We start from the raw sequence: 19308 nt of genomic DNA, 5'->3' as shown, positions 1-19308 counted from the left end.
GTTAAGTTGTTAGAATCGCAACTAAACATGTGTGCATGTGATTGAAAGGTATGAAGAAGCCCTCAGAGAGAAGATTAAGGTCGTCAATGCCTCACACATCCGCAGATGGTATGGCTTTCCGGCTAAGGATGATACAATGTATTCATCATGAACGGGCAAGGGTACAGTGGAATAAAATTTAGATAACTTACCGCTTGGCCGGTTCTGTGTGGAGTGTAGATTTGGGTTGTCCACTGGATCAAAGACAGGGGCTTCTGACCAGGTACTCAATCTGGAGATGGGGGAATAGACTTGAACATAGCGTATGTCAGGTAGATTAGGTCAGTCATCGTAGGAGATAATTCTGCGACCTTGGTAGGGCATTTGTGACGGTGGCCTAGCCTTTGGTGTTTGATCAGAGTCGTCTCCGTAATCTAGGAGCTTCGAAGGCTTGTCCTCTGGAGTGTATCTCTTAGACCCCTTCCGTGACTGTGATTGCAACCGCTTCTGATCTCCGCCTTGCGTCTGTGACTCAGCGTCTAGAGGCCGCTTCTCCGATGCAGAGTCCGATTTACCCTCTGATCCATCAAGTAGAGATGACTGCATCCGAGCTTGGTACTGCGCCTCGTCATCCTTGAGCTGCTTCTCTCGGAGCAGGGCATGGATTTCACTATGTCTGAAAATCCGAATCTGCTCATCTGTGAGTGTACGCTTCACTCCATCTGGGTAGTATCCGAGATCCTCGTCTGTGCTCTGGTCACTCTCTTGGGGAAGCGCGGTCAGTTGTTGACCTGGGAAATGCTTAGATTGGAAGGCTTGGAGGTCGTCCTAAATAGACGGAGAAGTTAGAGAGCATCTTCGTTACTGATGGTGGAGAAACTCACCAGAGTTACATTTGGGACCTGCATGGTGGCCCGGTGTTGACGGAGGAAGATGGGTGTCGCGGGAAGACGCGACCATACAGGTAATATTACCGTAATTATCGATACCAATCACTCTCACCTCACCTATTCACCTGTTTTGATTTTCCATTGGATACACACAGAGAGCTCCCTAACTATGTATATTAACCACCAGTCCTCTTGCCCCCTCTCCTTCAACCATGACCTCATTGTATAAGACCTCATTATATAAGAAAAGGATCCTTTCAACACTATATCCCCCAAATCATACGTTTTCGCACGAGTGTACCACGTATCCTTTATCATGCCGTGAAGGTGGGATCTGGTGTGCAACAAGTTCCTTGAACTCGCTCTCTTGAAGATCATGGGACCATTGATGAGGTTGCTGAAAAAAAGAACGAAGGAAGGTATTTTATATACCTACATGTAAATTCGTAGTGCGAGTTGTTTCATAAAGGCTGCCAAAGATCATATAATAAATCAACGTATTAGGTACAGCCCTAGAGGTATATCAAACGAAAGAGGAATTCCAGTCGCTTTTTTGTCCAAGTTCTCCTTAGGCAATTCTTCATTTTTCTTTCATCCTACCTACCTATATTACTTTCAATAAGCCGGTTCGACAGCAATCCTTTGAGTCCTGGCACTGACATCCGCTACGTGTCGAACTCCTGCCTCTCCCACCTTGTCGAGGTCGCCATCCCTGTAAGGGTAAACTCGAAAAGGGAACCTCATCCTGGCTGGAAGTCCGCCCTAAAAACGACAATCTAGCGAGGAGAAATCAAACGAGGAGAAATCAAACGAGGAGAAATCAAACGAGGAGAAATCAAACGAGGAGAAATCAAACGAGGAGAAATCAAACGAGGAGAAATCAAACGAGGAGAAATCACTATCAAACTTGCTGGAGGGTAGGAATCGCTCTCCTACCTGGAATCTCAACGATGGGCTACACCAAAAGATCGGGTCCAAGCACCGTACTACAAAACCAACATTCCTCATATTCCACGCTAGGCCTAACAATAGAACGCCCGAGGATCCCACGCCGCTAGGTTGGTGGTATGGATTGCTATTCGGCTTACGTCGCAAGATATCGCTCACCTTTGACCAGACGCGCCCATGCTCATAACGGGTACCTTTCTCTGAAAAACAGACCAAAACGTTAAAAATGTGCCTGCTTTCACACTCGACTCAGTCATGGTATCTGCAGCGTTCGTGAGCACGCGACACATTGTCGTTCGCCAATACTTTAAGCCAGAGGACGAGATCCAGTAAGCTATGGAAGAAGCGTTAGCTCCGCCCGCGACATCATGGGTACCAACCATCACCATTTCATAATCCTCCTGGGTGTCATTACAAAAGACAGTTCCAGCCACATGACACGCTTGGTGGATATTCCTAGATATACGGTCGAATGCCCTGATACAACCGACACTGCTAAGGCCAAGTTCATGTTGTCCCAGAAACATTCTGAATGAAAAGGATTCTCAACGAGCTTTACTCTCTGCATGGAGAAAGAAGAAGCTCATCCGGTCCTCGTGAACCCGGGTATCCATGCTTGTACTTGAGGGACAAGCTACGCAAGTTACAGAGGTGGTGCATAACTTTGAAAAGGTTATCGAAAGGATGCCTCTCGGACAGCCTTTCCTATACATGAGAGACAATGAATGTCTCACATGGCTTTCTAAGCACATACGAGGAGACCATATTCCTTATCGTCCCGCGCTCGTTCATCGAAATACCACCCAACATGCAAATAACCGACGCATGAGACAATTGGGCCAGCGGGTGTGTTTATGTGCATGACATGGGAATGATATGCTCGATTGCTGTCAATCATCGACCTTGAGACAATGCTTCACCTTTCATCGGACAAAACTACAAAGAGAAAGAACAGCTCCATCAAATAGCATGTAGAAGAGCTGTCTATCTCCACCGAGTCACTGTCTCTCGCACTCTCACGACTCTTGAACTCAACCAAGGTTTGGCCCAAGTCAGTTCTGGGAGAATTTTGTCTTGGGAACGCTAGAAGGCATCCCATGTCGGCACCGAGGTTGAAACATGCCATAACCTTGCGATGATTTCCTCCATTTCTTCCCTTGTCGCTTTCCTCCATGTGTCCCTAAGACTGCGGTGGGAGCACAGGCCGTTGAATTTACGGTACAAGCACAAGGACATTACCTACTGGAAAGATGCAGTCAATTTGACCCCGCCAACGAACATCGCTGCTTTCCATCTGAAGAGCGGTTCAAAAGCTAACAACGAGGGAGAGTCGATCTATTAAGGAGGAAATGCGGTGAACGACACACGACCACTTAATATCAGACCGAAGGTTTTCTTGTGTTTCCCATCGTTTTTTCATTCATGATCCCGCCGATTGAGCCAACGAGGACTGTCCAACTGATAAACACAAACGAGGGTCAGCATCCAGCAACACATTTAGCTGTCGACAACTACATCCCATGCAGAACATTGACCCACAACAAAGCCCCTCAATCGCGTCCCTAGTCACGGAAACCAAGAAGCGAAAATATGATACCGCAGGCCTTCTCGGCGATTGCGACCACATCGATGCAATTGCCAACAAACTCACCTCGCCGACCTGGAAGCGGAACTGAATATGACGGGTTCTTTCACGGCGGCATTGTTACCGGGCAAGTGATACCAGTGTCTGGCTAGAGTTAGGAATGCATTCTCCTCGGACAATACTATCATAACCATCACTCGGGTGTGAGCCATGTATGGGTTTTCCGCACTGGCAAGACAACAGGGAGACAGAACATCCTCTCATATTTCACAAAGAGAGATAGGCAGGCCAAATGCTGTCCTATCTAAGCAAACCACTTAGTTAGCTCGAGGAGATCTTCAGCACAATTCAGAATGAAGTCCCTCATGCGTCCCATATACACTCAATCTTGAAGCCATAATTGCATAAACCCAATTGTTTCACCATTTAAGCCCATGTCTACTAACAGGCCTCCTTCCTCGTCAAGGTCCTCGTCACACCATGCTTTAACTTTAACCCTACTTTGCCGGCGAAGTCGGAGAAGCCAGAGTAAGATATCAATCTTAAGTCAGGTCCACACATACATAATTCACAGCAAGTCTGCACCCGCTAACAGGAGACTCTACTGCCCTAGTCTCAGAGTAAAGATGGCCCGATATGGCAGGAACGCCACGAATTCGTGAACCAACATATAAGCTCATAACGATACCCAGACCAAACCAATACAGACTTGACTTGTGTTGGGAACATATCCTGCAAGCCTTGTCACTGCTAGTACAGCGAAGGATCACCTCGGCGGCTCTGCAGATCCACCACCTTCGAATGGTCGTATGCATTCTTGACACCAACGGCGGTAGTGATATTCTTACCTGCATATAACACATCTACTAATCTCTAGAAGTTGCATGGTTTTACTAGTAATACCAAATTGAAGATAATAATATCTATGTATTCAACGGTATCAGATTGACCCTGAACTAATTATTGTATGTGTACAAGATTTCTTTTTAAAAAAAAAAAGCGAACCTCAGCCAGAGATGAATCCCATCCATCACCAACCCAACACCAACACCAACGCCAGCGGACTTTCAGTCCGGAAAAAACTAAGATAAAAAGTAACCCGCAGAAACACCATGCTAGTAAAAATGCTATCATACAAAAAAAAGAACCAACCATGTTGTATGCACCATGCACCATGCACCATTGTAGAATCAACCACATCCAATCAACCCCCCAGACTCCGTCTCTTAAGTCTCCGTCTCTTCCGTTGCGACTGCTGAATAGAATCCTCATTTAGGATCTCCGGCGGCAACTCGAATTCCTGTTCTTCCTGTTCAGGAACTTGATATCCGAATGCGAGTGTTGAGCGAGACCCGCCGCGGCGAATACCTTTTGTTGCGGCGATGGCTGCATCGCGGACGTGTCGTTGGCGGAAGAAGGATGTGAAGGGGCCGGTTCGTGGGGCTGGATTCCAGAAGTGGGAGAGGGAGGCTTGTTGGAGTTTGGGGGCGGGTTTTGGGGTTTTTGTTGGTGTTGGGGCCGGGGGGTTGTGGGTGAGGCTTTGTGGGTGTTGGGTTTGGCTTTTTGCGTTTGGGAGTGGGTGTTGGTGTTGGTGTTGGTTCATGGTCTTTTGTGTTGGTGGTAGTAATAGTTGTGTTGGTACTGTTAGTGGTAGTGTTGGTATTGGGGGCCGGTTTCGAGATAGACTTGCGAGCAGCAGGGGCTGCCTTGCGCGATTTAGCAGCGCCAGCTGAGCGAGCTTCCTGGTGGAGCTGGCGCGCAGCTAAGGCATCGATGTCACTTGGGTCTGGATCTGGCTCTGCATCTACATCTGGCATGCTTTGCATATCAATCCCCGGTGCCGGGGAGGTATCCGCCTCTTCGGCGGGACGGGATCGTTTGCGCGAGTGCTGTCGGGGCGGAGCATTGGATGCTACCTCGGTTCCTGGCACCGGGTGAGCTTTTTCCTTTTCCAATTTTCGTCGACGCTCTTCGTCTTTCCATGCTTGGAACTTGTTGACCAGAGTGACTAGCTCTTGGATTAAGATATCGCGCTTCGGCTCATAGAGCTTCTTCTCGCTCTCATGGACGCCCGTCAGGCCCATCATGCGTAGCCAGTCATGGCCGCGTAGCTCGTCCAGAAGGCGCTCCAGGACTTGCTGTTCATGTTGAGCGCGGTTGCGCTCGATATTGCGGAGTTGTTTCTCTTGTCGCTCGAACTTGCGATGCGCGCGGAAATAGGTCTCTTCCCTCAGTGGGTCGATTGCAGGTGTGTTTGATGCGGGTTTGGGGAGGGTGATCTTTTCACAGTCGTAGAGCTTAAGTAGTGGGTTACCGAAAGGTGTAGGGTCGGGGTTTGAGCAGAAAGGTAGTGGTCGCGATAGATCGTCCACGAGAGTGATGGTTGTTTTCGCGGCGAGGAATTCTGTATAGTATCCAATATCAGCGATGCGCTCCATCCACTCCCAGAGTATCAAGTAACCTACCAGGTTCAGGGACTTCCAGACTGATAATCTGTTCATAGTTGTGGAAATACTGCGCAAGCTCGCTCTTGCACCGTGATCCGGTATCTGTTGAACGCAACGACCGTCTCCCCGACCGTGTGTCTGTCGATGCAGGTTGCTCGGCAGGCGCCTCGGTCTTGTTCTCTCGCGTCGAGGTCACGTCGTCCACAGCACCCTCTTTCTTAGTCGCGTTCTCGTCGACGTCGGCCAGCGATCTATTCTCATTGCGACGAGTCGTGCGGGTCACAGGTGAAGTGGGCTTGACATTCGAGACCACGTTCGCTGGGGTAACGGTGCGCTGCTTCGCGACCGAGGGCGCTGGAGAGATCGTGTCCAATGGATCTGGCGACTCATGCACACCGCGCAGCAGATCTGCGCCGGAGGGGGTTCCTTGGTCACGGCGGACGCGTGGGGTCTTGAGGATGCCATTTCCGTTTGTACGTGTCGCCGGAGTCCCCAATCGTCCGACGGAGGAGGCGACAGTGTCCACGGACGAGGAGGAGTCGCGACGAGTGCGATTGGAGGTGCGCGGTCGCGAGGGTTTCAGGGAGGTAGGACGGGATTTTGAGGTAGGATCTTTGGTGTCGAGACAATCGGGGGAGCTCTTGCGGTCGCGATTTTCGATGCGCGGTTTCTTTGTCGGCGGTGCTAGACTGTCGGCAGGTTCTTCGGGCGCCCGTCGCACAGAGCGGAGGGAAGACCGCGACAGGAGGGCCATTGTTGGGAGATCAGTTCATTGTGTGGTGGATTGGGGGGATATTCCCTTTCCAAGGTTTTACAGGGATTGGATGAGTTATGGGCATGCGAGAAGTTCTTGGCGGAGGTGTTTTAAGGTGTTTAAGGTGATTTAAGGTGGTTTGTATATAAATATTAGAAGATATGAGCTATTATCTATTGTTTTATGATTCTATTCACAAATTCACAATGGTTTTGTCCTTGTTCTATTGTTCTATTCAGAATTAATAGAATCATCGCCTATTCAGAGACACATAGACAACGAGCTATAATGTAGAACCATCACTCCACTTTGATTCTACGGGTTCTAATCATTCCCTTTGTTAAGTTTTCTAAGTAGGTTCTATTAGAAATGTAATAATATTGAGAATATTGAGAATATCCAGAATATCCCCGAAATCCCCAATATCTCGGAAAATGACATACCCCCACGGCCCTGGGCAGTGTGGGGGACGGCAATTCAACCACTGCCAGATTGCCAGGGATTCCAATCAACTCCAATCAATTCCCATATATATGAGGGGGCCGAGAAGGCTAGTAGCTTCATTGGATATTCAAAGGAGTATGTTGGGTAATAGAAAGTAACACCTGACTAGTAATAGTAGTGATCACATAGCTCTGAGTAGATTCAGAAGTATATATATATTATATCTAGATCGTTGCACAAGGCATCACACAAAATCTCACCGATTTTGTGCTCCAAAGAGAAAAAGAGGAAACTAGAATACCCTAATTGAAATAAATAAGTAAATATAAAGTCCAACCGTAGTTTACCAGTACCATCATGTACCATCATATACCTCGGAAGTCAACCCCGCATAAAGCGTGGGGGAGGGGGAAAATGATGTCCGAATGGAAATGCATCACCCACGCATGGATGCCAAGTTTCAAATGCAAATTCACTCGGCTAATTCATAAAAACCCAGTGGGGTGAACGTGGGGGAAGAAGATCTCTAGCTAAATAGCTGTAGATCCGCCAATATTGATCCTCTTTATTCTTCCTCCAGTGATATTTGGTATGAACACCTCCGGAGAAGAAGAGAAACTTACAAGTACTAACAAACCCAATAGACTGAATCTATCGCCTCCAAAATGACCAACGGAACCAACCGAAATCCCCTCCCCCACGGTGTCTACGTCCCCACCGTAGCATTCTTCAAGCCCGACGAAGAAGTCGACCTCGCAACAGTTGAGAAACACGCTGTCTACCTCGCCCGCAGTGGGGTTACCGGCATAGTAACCCAGGGCAGTAATGGCGAAGCCGTGCACCTAGATCGCGAAGAGCGCAAGGCCATCACAGCCGCGACCCGCCGCGCCGTCGACGCAGCCGGCTACACCAGCATGCCCGTGATCGCCGGCACCGGTGCCGCTTCAACCCGTGAAACAATCCAATTATGCCAGGACTCTGGCGCTGCAGGCGCCGATGCTGTCCTTGTCCTCCCACCCAGCTACTACAAGGCCCTCGTCAGCACCGAGGCCTTGCACGCTCACTTCCGGGCTGTGGCCGATGCCTCACCCATCCCTGTTCTTATCTACAACTTCCCCGGCGTGCAGTCCGGTCTTGATCTCAGCTCAGATGATATCGTCAAGCTTGCCGAACACCCCAATATCATCGGTTGCAAGCTCACGTGCGGTAACACGGGTAAGCTTGCTCGTGTTGCGGCGGCGAAGCCTGATTTCTTGACTTTTGGTGGTTCAGCCGATTTCACGCTTCAGACGCTTATTGCTGGTGGGGCGGGCATTATTGGTGGAACGGCTAATATGATTCCTCGCTCGTGTGTGCGTCTGATGGAGTTGTATCGTGCTGGCAAAATTCAGGAGGCGCAGAAGGTGCAGGCTATTGTTGCGCGCGCTGACTGGGCTGCTATCCATGGTGGATTTATCGCTGTTAAGACTGGTCTGCAATCATACCGTGGGTATGGTGGTCTTCCTCGACGGCCGTGTGTCGTGCCCTCTGATAAGGAGGCGGCGGCCATTAAGGAGGAGTTCCGGGAGGGTATGGAGTTGGAAAAGTCGTTGGAGACGGTCTAATATAGATAAATAGATTAAATGATACCTTCGATCTGAGATTTATGTTACTTTCCAAGTTTGGAGGTTGATAAGTTGTCCACGGGTAGATCGACAGTGTGACTGTGCCATTTCCGTCGCCTTCCCCCTCTTTTTAACGTGTCATGTCCATCGTGTTATCAGACAAGTTGAAGTTGCATATAGACGTAGCACTTTTCTCCTCTTTTAATTTTCCCATTTAAGTTTGAAACTGATTGACTTGACTTGGTTTAGTGACTGTTTAGTGATAGATGCAATGTAACAAGGGAGTTGTTTGTTTGTTTTCCCGATCTCCATCTTCCCCAGGTTGCATCCAAGACACATTCCGATGGAAGGATCGGCAATGAAACTGAACATAAATAGGTCTGGTTATCTCCTGGTTTCACTTATTCTTTTTCTCATCATCGCTCAACTCATCAACATGAAGTTCGCCTCTGTCCTGAGTGCGCTCGGGGCCCTAACGGCTGTTTCCGCTGTCCAAGTGAATCCACTTCCGGCTCCCCGTAACATCACCTGGGGATCCTCCGGTCCAATTCAAGTCAACCACTTGCACTTGAACGGTAGTCACTCTTTTATTGTCACTCAAGCTTGGGAGCGAGCATGGACAACCATCACTACCCTGCAATGGGTTCCTGCTGCCGTTGAAGCCCCTATCGTCTCCTACCCAGCCTTCCCTACCGCGACCCCTGTCTCCACTCCTACCTCCAAGGCCAAACGCGCGCCCTCGGTAGCCCGCAACGTTGATGTCCATGTGGTGGATAACGATGTCGATCTCCAACATGGCGTGGATGAATCCTATACACTGGTGGTGGCCAATGGCGGCATTCAGATCAATGCTCAGACGGTCTGGGGTGTATTGCATGCCTTCACCACCCTGCAGCAGATTATCATCTCAGATGGTAAGGGTGGCTTGATCGTTGAACAGCCCGTTAAGATCAAGGATGCCCCGTTGTACCCCCATCGTGGTATCATGATGGACACTGGCCGTAACTTCATCACTGTTCGCAAGATCCTCGAGCAGATCGACGGTATGGCTCTGTCCAAGCTGAACGTTCTCCACTGGCACTTGGACGATGCTCAGTCGTGGCCCATGCAGATGAGCTCCTACCCCGAGATGACCAAGGATGCCTACTCGCCCCGTGAAATCTACACAGAGGAAGACATGCGTCGCGTGGTTACCTACGCCAGCGAGCGAGGTGTCCGCGTCATCCCCGAGGTCGACATGCCCGGCCACTCTGCCTCAGGTTGGCAACAGGTTGACCCGGAAATCGTAGCTTGTGCCAATTCCTGGTGGTCAAACGACGTGTGGTCGGAACACACCGCTGTCGAGCCGAACCCCGGCCAGCTCGATATTATCTATCCCAAGACCTACGAAGTAGTCAAGGATGTCTACGAGGAATTGTCCAGTATATTCAGCGACAACTTCTTCCACGTTGGTGCCGACGAGATCCAGCCCAACTGCTATAACTTCAGCAGTCACATCACCAAGTGGTTTGCCGAGGATCCCTCGCGCACCTATAATGACCTTAGTCAGTACTGGGTTGACCACTCTTTACCCATCTTCCGCGGTGTTGGCGACCACCGCCGTCTCATGATGTGGGAAGACATTGTCGTCGCAACTGAGAGCGCCCACGATGTTCCCAAAGACGTCGTCATGCAGACCTGGAACGCCGGCGATGGTAACATCAAGAAGCTCACCTCGGCCGGCTACGACGTTGTTGTTTCCACCTCCGATTTCCTCTACCTCGACTGCGGCCACGGCGGTGCCATCACCAACGACCCCCGCTACAACGAGCAGAGCAACACTGCCGGCGGCGTGACCTTCAACTACGGTGGCAGCGGTGGCAGCTGGTGCGCACCCTACAAGACCTGGCAGCGAATTTATGACTACGATTTCCTGACCAATCTCACTGCCTCCGAGGCGAAACACGTCATCGGCGCTGAGGCTCCTTTGTGGTCGGAGCAGATTGACGATGTGACCATCTCCAGCGCGTTCTGGCCTCGCGCTGCTGCGCTGGGTGAGCTTGTCTGGTCTGGTAACCGTGATGCTGCGGGCAGAAAGCGTACCAACCTCATGACTCAGCGTCTGCTGAACTTCCGTGAATACCTCGTTGCCAATGGTGTTATGGCTACTGCTCTTGTGCCCAAATATTGTCTGCAGCACCCTCATGCTTGCGACTATTATAAAAACCAGACCATCATCTCTTGATTGTGGTTTGAGTGGGGCTTATAGTGAACTTCCCTTTTTACTGTATATACTTAGTCTACGATACCCAATACCATTGGAATTTCTTCTTTGATACACATGTTCTATTTAGTGTACCATTTCGCCTCCACATTTAATCGACAGCAGTAGCTGATCCAGTAGCTGATCCAATGTACTCAACGCCTCACATCAACGCCTCTCATGCATCAAATCCATACCCAATGCAAATCAGGCACCAAACCCCCTCCCCCAGCCCGAATCAAAATCCAAACCCCAGCCCCAACTTCAAGCTCCTCTCCCCTCTCTATCTCCATCTCCATCTCCATTTCCATTTACCCACGCCCATCACCCCAAGATAATCCCCCTTAATTTGAACAAACCAAGAGATTACAAGACCATCCACTCATAAAACCCCACAGACCCTCCCCTCTTCCCAACCCAGCCAACCTCCACAAACCAATCCCCCAGAATCAAAACTGCCGTGCAACTCTTCGTCTAGGAATTCACCCCTCGGCCCCGTCTCGGGCTCTAGATAGCCTTCGGGATGGGCTTGTTGTATGCAGTATGCATGTAGCACGGGGGATGGAGCACATGTATGTAGTATGTTGTAAGTATGTGGCATGTAGTTAAGGAGATATATGTAAGTAGCAATTATAAGTAGAAATATGTAATATGTACTATGTACAATCAATATACACACGTTCGAGCACGCAGTACGCAATACAAGTGTTCCATGCAGGTCGGATCGATATTACATGATATCATGAGCATTCCAAGGTTGCCATGTACAATGTACCTGCGGTATTAATATGTAATATGTAATATGCAATATGTAGGTATAAGGTAAAAGTACATAAGGCATGCTATACTCTATTTTCCTTTACCATCTGTATCTGTATCTGTGTCAGTGTATGTATTAAGTGTTGCCACAATATATACAAAGTCCAGTACCGCCCCCTCGGAGCAAACCAGCCCATTCCAACAACCCTGCTCGAAGCCCAAACTCGAAACCCAGCATGTCGATTCAGACCGGGCTGAGCTGGGGTGGGGTTTGGAGGGGTATTTTGAGGGGTTGTTCACATGTGCACGTACATGTACATGCAGAAAGCAACGGACATATGTTGCACAGATGGGCGCTGGGAATGACAAATTGGTGGATTGAGGAGAAACAGGGGAGTGGGTGAATGATTATCTTTTTTAATTTTCTTTTTGTTTGGCAGGGGTTCGTGATACACGTGGTAATTTGTGGCGATGGTTCTTGTTCTGGGGTCATGTTTTGGATTGCGGGCTAGAACGGTGATTTATATAGGTTTGACCTGGGAAATATTGCTTTATCTCCATTTTTTGTATCGTAATTTGGAATCAGTTAAATTTGCCTTCTTTGCGTTTTGCATCTTGTACCTATTTACATTCTTTGTCGGGGATATTCGGGTACAATCCTGGCTTCTACATATCATGTGTCCATACAAATAAGTACCGATGCTTCCATGGTTCGCTGTGCGAGTAGATCGGAAACTGATCTCGCATATTTATATATGGAGGGGGAGTACAGACACGCGGTTGCTCTGCGTAACCGGGTGTTCATGTTAATAGATTGGATGAGGTGTTGATGTTCGGTTAATATGGACGCTTTGGAGGAAGTAATCTTCTACCCTGGGGATGGGCTTGTTTGAGTTAGTCTTGTAGGTACTTTATTTCAGGATATGTTACATTTGAAAATAGAAGTTTTTGGTAAGTATAATCGTCTGTCTTTGGCTTTGACTTTAGGTATGGTTTACGTCTTACGTGACGTGGGTTCAAGGGCGAAATAGGTTTCTGTATCACAGTCGTGTTTCAACGTGGATCGGGGTCCTTTTCCTATTATTTGTTCTTGGCTTGTGTTTCATGCGGTGGTGCGGGTTCGTATAATGCATGTCTGGTATATCATATAATATTAGTGGCTAGGGCGTTGAGATGGGGGTTGGATTGAGGTTACTCCTTTGCAATATATATCAAAACGAAATGGTCGAAAATATATATCGAGATGGTTAACAACAAAAGTTTATTCGCTGACAGCCATTACAAATTGCTAATAGACCTTAATCTTACGTTAACTCCCATACCTTCTCGCCTTGGTTAGTTGTTACACAGCATTGACCCCAAAAACCAGGCAAGTCTGGTCGCGGGCGTGGCCCACGACCAAATAGAAAGTCTCGTGTTTTTAAGAACGACAAATCTGGAACTGTGCTTCTGATAGGACTGCGGAGAATTTGCGGCAATTTGCATCTACATGGTAGTTCCCTGGTGTGTGAGAGTGTTTCATGACATATCCTGGTCGATTCTGACGTGCGTATGTATGTATTGCTTGTAAAGCCCGCCGGGACTGTCTCGACATTGCATGGGAGTCCTTCTAGAAGTTAACCTTGTCGTCCGATGTACATGTGGTCTAGGCACGTCTATATCGAATTTTGGCAAATGGTATTCTACCACTTTGAGTCTGCATATATTACAGACGTGTTCGAGATACCAAATTAAATCGGGACCCCGACTCGAGGCAAGGCACTAGCCAAAACAGAACATACAGATATTCCATGCTACAAACCGGGTACCGTTGACCCTTAACATCCAACCTGCTTAGCACAACCCCAAGGAGCATGGGCGATGCCTGCGGGCTGCCCGGGTATACATCGTATAAAACCCAACATAAGCAGCGGACCGAGCTCAGCCTATGAAGATCCCCCACAAATCAACTCACACCTTACACTCAGAGTATATGTACCTGCTCGATGTACGCCACAAGTCTCAATTCCAGGGTTATCATAGGGGTGCCTGACCACGTCCATATACCCCTCCTACACCCCCAGTCTACCGGGTGAAAGTAAAGGCCAGACAGACGCTGCAGCACCACACCACCAACCCAGGTGCATCTACATCTGCATATGCCGAGCTATGTGATCGCCAAACTATAGAACCTAATCCCAACCAAAAACCTGATCGACAGTATACGATGCACCCTATGTAAACCTGGGTGGTAGGTCTAACCCTACTAGATGATCCACCAGAGGAGCTCGTCCTACCACACCCACACCTTCCGCATGCTCGTCCCGCGCGCCCAGACCAATTGCACCCGGGTTTCTGTCTGCGCCCTATATTTCCAGCGAAACAGATGCAGATACGAACCTCGGGATGCACGCGGGCGCAGATCCGAAAACGAATGCAAAGACTCGAGACAATTTTCCTACCAGTTACGTCCGGAGCGCCCGATTTCCACATAAATTAATTGTGGACTGCGAGTGGCATCCTTAGTGTTACCCAACGTCATAGAAAAAGAAGATCGTAACACCGCCTCAATGAGTGGAGTAGAGGATCGTTGCGTCATCTTCGGGGAGAGCGAAAGGGCTCCCCCATAGGACGGGAAGAGTGGCTAGTGAGGTGGGGGGAGAGGGTTAGTGGATGGGGATTGGATTTTTTTGCTTCTTTTGGCTTCGGTTTGCTTCTTTCATTGTGGCACAGTCGACTTTTGTACCGTAAAGACTTGTAAAGCTAGGTAAAGCTAAGTCAAAACACAATTGGGATAAACACGTATCTTTGAGTGGAGATGTATGATCCACATAATTATTGCTAGTGAATCCTTCGCATAAATTTTACATTAAATCACAGTTTCGCTTCGCTTTTATTCGGGATCGACATGCCAAGTTAAGATCAGAGATGACAGATCCAAATTTTGATTAAATGGGTGGATTCTGTGATGTATCCAATCAAAAACATTATAAACCCGATCGGGGCTTGGGATATGTATATCCGGAATTGACAGCATTCATACCATCTGCTTCCCGAGATCCCGTGCAATAGGTGTCGATCATTAGGGTGGTAGGATAGGGGAATCTCAGAATTGATTTGATGAGGCATACTCCATAGGTATAGTTGATCTGGATCGTGCATATGCGACAAGACCCTCCTGCCTATTGCGTCCATGCCGAAATTGACGGATACTCGATTAGATTACTGTGGCTTGACTAGTTATTTCATCTTTTTGTTCTCATCCTATACAATATATTGATTGTCTACACGCGATACTCGAAAGGGGAGCAAAGGAGTGATTCTAGGTACAGGTAATCAACAGCACATGCAGGGAATATCACCTCGGGGACCTCCCTAGTAAATTAATTTAGAACAAGATACGCAGGATATGCTATCAATCTACTCTCGGACCTGCCAACACTTCTCCAAATGCATCTGCCTCGGCCACAGGTGGCACAGTGTGACCCCCTTCCCTCGAGTTTATCACGGGGTTAAAAGATGTCCCCAATATATCCCTCTTTGGTTGGCTGTGACACCCATACAGAAATCAGAGATCAGATGATTAGATCTTAGCTCTAATCTAAAGAACAACCCCATATTCGAGTCTGTGGGTACGATGTATAGCCTAGTATGGAGTAAATTGGGGAAACTTCACCCCGAGCGGCGTGACAGACACTGTATGGCCAGCGAGAAATAATTGGATAGAAGTGATTGGATATGCTGTATGCACAAGCACAAATGGAAAAATAGCAAAAGGCCAGATTCTTTGATCGACGATAACCAGTACCAGAAACTAGTCCCCAGGAACTGAATCAGGTTCGGGTTTGGTCGGCGGGTGACTGACTCTACATTCGACTGGGACTAATAGCTTGGCCCCCTTTCCGAAAGTTAATCTTGCATAGATTGTGTCGTCAGTGGCCCGGCACGTAGGCGGATGATTGGATGTGTTTTACCCCTCCTAGGCGAACACCCAAAACCTGCGAACACGTCGATCGGAGCCCGGGTGACGCTATCATTGAGGTGGTCGCATCTGGAAACGACCTCGGGAGGAGTAAAGAATTACGAATATGACAGGCGTAGGACGGATGTTTTGAAAGTAAAGAACAGGAGCCACACAATTACGTATAAACTGGTTTGAATCACCCAACTCACCTCGCAATTACCGAGATTAGGATGATCAACATCCCTGTCTTACCCGCATTTAACCTTGTTTAGCAATAAACCTAACCAAGCATCCTGATTAGGAACATACGGAGTATATACTTTTGGATAGACTACCGACATACTGAAGGACATTCGTATTTGTCTTTGCTTCTTAAAAGTTAATGTTGCAGTCCCACATGAAGTGATAATCATGTCCCAACCACATGGAACCGTGGAGCGAGAGGATCGGACCGCGCCCACAGCACAGCAACTTACCTTGGCTGGCCTTGCTTGGGGATGGGACCAATAGTACAGTCTGAATTTCGTGATTTCACGTGCGTCGCGCGGTGGTGAGACAGACAGGGAGATCCCTGGTTCGTAGAAGATAACGTATGTATATATTGTGTTAGTTTTAGAGTAGGTACACTGAATTGCGCATGTCACCCATTCTTAAGTCCCCATGCAGGGGTGTCGCCCGTGACACCCCCTGACGCCCCTATTTGCAGGGGTGCTGATAGGCAGATCGTTGGCAGATAGGAAAAGCTTTTGGGTCGGGGTGATTTAGATAGAGCAGTAATGGGGCTAATATGCCATTCTTCATTTTGAATCCCCTTACAGAGATAGAGATATCCTACGCAGACCACCTGGGTAGGTCCCGCGATAACATTGGTCGAACCAAGATCAAGATCGCCGGAGTAAATGGTGCTCAAGTACCCCGCATAGAGTACCTATGACCCGGGTTCCCGTTCACCAGACAAACATATCGGCTTTGGGCAGCGGTATGACCTGTAATGTCGCAATCAATACTTTGTAGTGAAACTAGTATTAACACCAAACCTTCTGAATACCCTCTCGGGATAATATCTTAATCCTGTGGAGACTGCACTCTGGTGATTATTCCCCTATATTATATAACCCCAGTCTAATTTGTACTATGTTCCAAACTAAACAGAAACTAGCAATAGCACAGATATCCTCATATCCCGCCCTTACCACGTGAACAAAATATGTCCCCACCAAGTCCACCCGGGTGGAAAGCATAGACCGCTCCACCCTCCGGTCCGTTTCCGCCGGGAAAATCCAGTCAGATCCGAGGGAAGTGACTACCGAGTACATAAATCGGGTATTATAGTACATACTATTGTACCATAATGTTGGAGAGCATGCGAGCCTAACCGTTCAAAGCCCGCCAAGCGCCAAAGGTGGCTAGGTAGGGCGAAGTATGTACCTATACGAGGTTTGGGAGCGGCCCCGCTTCCATATTTGACAAGACACCGAACAACGCGGGACAGGGCGAGGGAAAATGAGGCTCACCGTGCCCTCGGCCTCCACTCCAGTACATATCTCCACATCGCTTAGCGCCAAAGCCCGGGCGATGTTGGTGTTGGTATGATAAGTTGGGCCCGGGGAGGGCGTTGGTTTGAATATGGCTGCAATGCGAGCACGGGGAGGATGTGGATGTGGATATGGATAGGAGGGAAATTCGAGCCGCCCAACGTTGGGGCGAAGGATTCACAAGAAGAAGAGTGCAGGAAGGTCTAGATCTTAGGATCGTCGGAGTCGCTGTTGGAAGCTGCATCTGCTGTGTACTGGCGGAGTACTCCATACATTGTTGTACTTTGAAAGTGCATTGTGGATCTTTCCAACTGTAGGATCTAGGCCATAGAGAATGGATGAAGAGTCGTGGGGATAGATTCAACTTGGAATTGTTGAGAAATCGAGTATGTTGGTGATATATTTTTTTTGATGACATGGCGCAGTCGCGACCATTCTGTCGTACAGCTTACAAGGGATCCCTGGTGGTTTTTAGCAAATTTTTAATTTATGGACAAGGAATAACCCTGTAATAAGTCTGGTCATTTAGTGGCGCGCGGTTGAGATCTACAAATATCGCTTCTTGAAACACCCCTCGAGTACTGCGTACCGGGCGAATGGATCCCGAACCGACCAGACTGATATTAAGTTACGGTCAAGAATCCAACAAGTTGGTAGTTGTTGGAAATGTTAACCGTGCACTAGATGATCGGCAGGGATTGTTTGCTTTGAATCGGCAAGTCAACAGCGCTAAATGCCGGATAGGCCTCTTTGTACCAGTTGAGGGACGATTGTTGGAAAAAGTCGCAATAATACAAGTACTTGTGAAGCGCTTATTACAAACCCGATAGGGGCTATACAATACAATGGCGTTCGTGGGGACCACCAAGCCTGTCCACACACATGGCCAAGATTTGGGGTCCGAAACGTTTACATCCAAACAATAAAAAGATATAAACCAACCGAGGAAGGACTGGATGGAAATAAGCATGGATGTGGTATGGTAAATTCAAAGTTTGTACGATTATCAGCGGTGACCAAATAAACCATGAACCATGACTTCGCCGACCACTTTGCCAACTCCAGAAATGTAACCATGTAGATAAGAATAATAAACATGCGTCAAAATAGTTTAGTTTTTTATGGCGTGCACTTGCATGTGCTCCTAAAAAAAACTTACCTGCCTTATCCGGAATCCCCAGACCAGACTGGGTTGTCTATGCATATACGATCGCCTCATTGATGTTGATCTTCTCCTCGTCGGGTTGTTTCACCCCGTTTCACTTCTGTTTTTAGAAACACCACGAGGGCGGGCAGGGATTAAACCTCCCCCCACCCACCCCCCATCCTGCCCACTCCCCCTGTAAGGCTTAGGGCCGCAGTTGGTATGTACGATGCTGCGAATAGCATGAGAGGCTCAACTTCTGGGCTCGGTAGTTGGCCGCGTAGGTTCAGGGTCGGTGGTGGACTGAGTTTAGAAAATTAGAACCTACATGTGGCATTTTTTGGATTTTTACTGCACCTGCGATGTTTAACCGCTTACTTTAGAGTTGGTTTATTCTTGGACCTGTTTTGGGTTTTGGTGATAAACCGCGAAACTGGGGGATTACCAAGCTCTGGGGGATGACATTTGCCACTCTGGAGATCGTCGCTGGTCCGAGGGTGATCCGAGCACAAATGACAAATATTGAAGTTGGTAGTACCTAGATATGGACCTAAGTACCAATGTACTCCGTAGGTACAACAAGTTCAACAGGTGAAACCTTCCAAGGTTGGACATCGGGAAGATAACGTGATAAAAGAAAGTTGGCAGTTCCATGGTTCCGTTCGAGTCAACCATGGACCGGAGGCTCCTGAACTATACCCAGGTACATTTTCCAAATTGGTTGGCACCTCATTTCCCAAACGCCAGCATTGACGCATTGGGCACCTCTCATCAACCAATCTTGGAGGGGTGGCATCAAGGCTAATTAAGAGCCTCTTTTCTTGTCGTGTTTTTAATTTCGATATGGTGGACCTACAGGGGAAGTCTTCGGAGTCGCCGGACTGGGCTCCCATTTAGCATACATGTTATCTCAGTAGTAATTAACTAGGGCCAATATGCCATGCCTAGTCTCAGTTCCGGAAGCGGGCGGGAATACGGCGGTCCCGATGCCGTGGTGACGGCAGGATCTCGGCTACTCTCTAATCATCCTCGTA

At 48.4% G+C, this 19308-nt stretch overlaps 4 protein-coding genes across 4 annotated transcripts; 2 read left to right on the top strand and 2 right to left on the bottom strand.

Moving 5' to 3' along the window:
- Positions 1-321: 321 nt before the first annotated feature.
- On the bottom strand, positions 322-887 carry N7487_009503 (DUF3807 domain-containing protein; the record flags this gene model as incomplete). The annotated part of the gene is made up of 2 exons (XM_056877233.1): positions 322-807; positions 864-887. 2 exons carry the CDS (start codon positions 885-887, stop codon positions 322-324), a joined length of 510 nt encoding a protein of 169 aa, XP_056725813.1.
- A 3719-nt stretch (positions 888-4606) lies between these two features.
- On the bottom strand, positions 4607-6603 carry N7487_009502 (acetyltransferase SAS4-like domain-containing protein; the record flags this gene model as incomplete). The annotated part of the gene is made up of 3 exons (XM_056877232.1): positions 4607-4845; positions 5045-5806; positions 5868-6603. 3 exons carry the CDS (start codon positions 6601-6603, stop codon positions 4607-4609), a joined length of 1737 nt encoding a protein of 578 aa, XP_056725812.1.
- Positions 6604-7712: 1109 nt separating this feature from the next.
- Positions 7713-8651, top strand: N7487_009501 (dihydrodipicolinate synthase family protein; the record flags this gene model as incomplete). The annotated part of the gene is made up of 1 exon (XM_056877231.1): positions 7713-8651. The coding sequence occupies one exon, from the start codon at positions 7713-7715 to the stop codon at positions 8649-8651; it is 939 nt and encodes a 312-aa protein (XP_056725811.1).
- Positions 8652-9087: 436 nt separating this feature from the next.
- Positions 9088-10875, top strand: N7487_009500 (beta-N-acetylhexosaminidase; the record flags this gene model as incomplete). Its single annotated transcript, XM_056877230.1, has 1 exon — positions 9088-10875. The coding sequence occupies one exon, from the start codon at positions 9088-9090 to the stop codon at positions 10873-10875; it is 1788 nt and encodes a 595-aa protein (XP_056725810.1).
- Between the last annotated feature and the right edge of the window lie 8433 nt (positions 10876-19308).

This window comes from Penicillium crustosum (genome assembly GCF_028827405.1).
Source record: "Penicillium crustosum strain IBT 35664 chromosome Unknown utg000004l_segment0_segment0, whole genome shotgun sequence".
NCBI classification, from domain to species: Eukaryota; Fungi; Ascomycota; class Eurotiomycetes; order Eurotiales; family Aspergillaceae; genus Penicillium; species Penicillium crustosum.
This window is presented reverse-complemented; position numbering and strand designations above follow the sequence as displayed.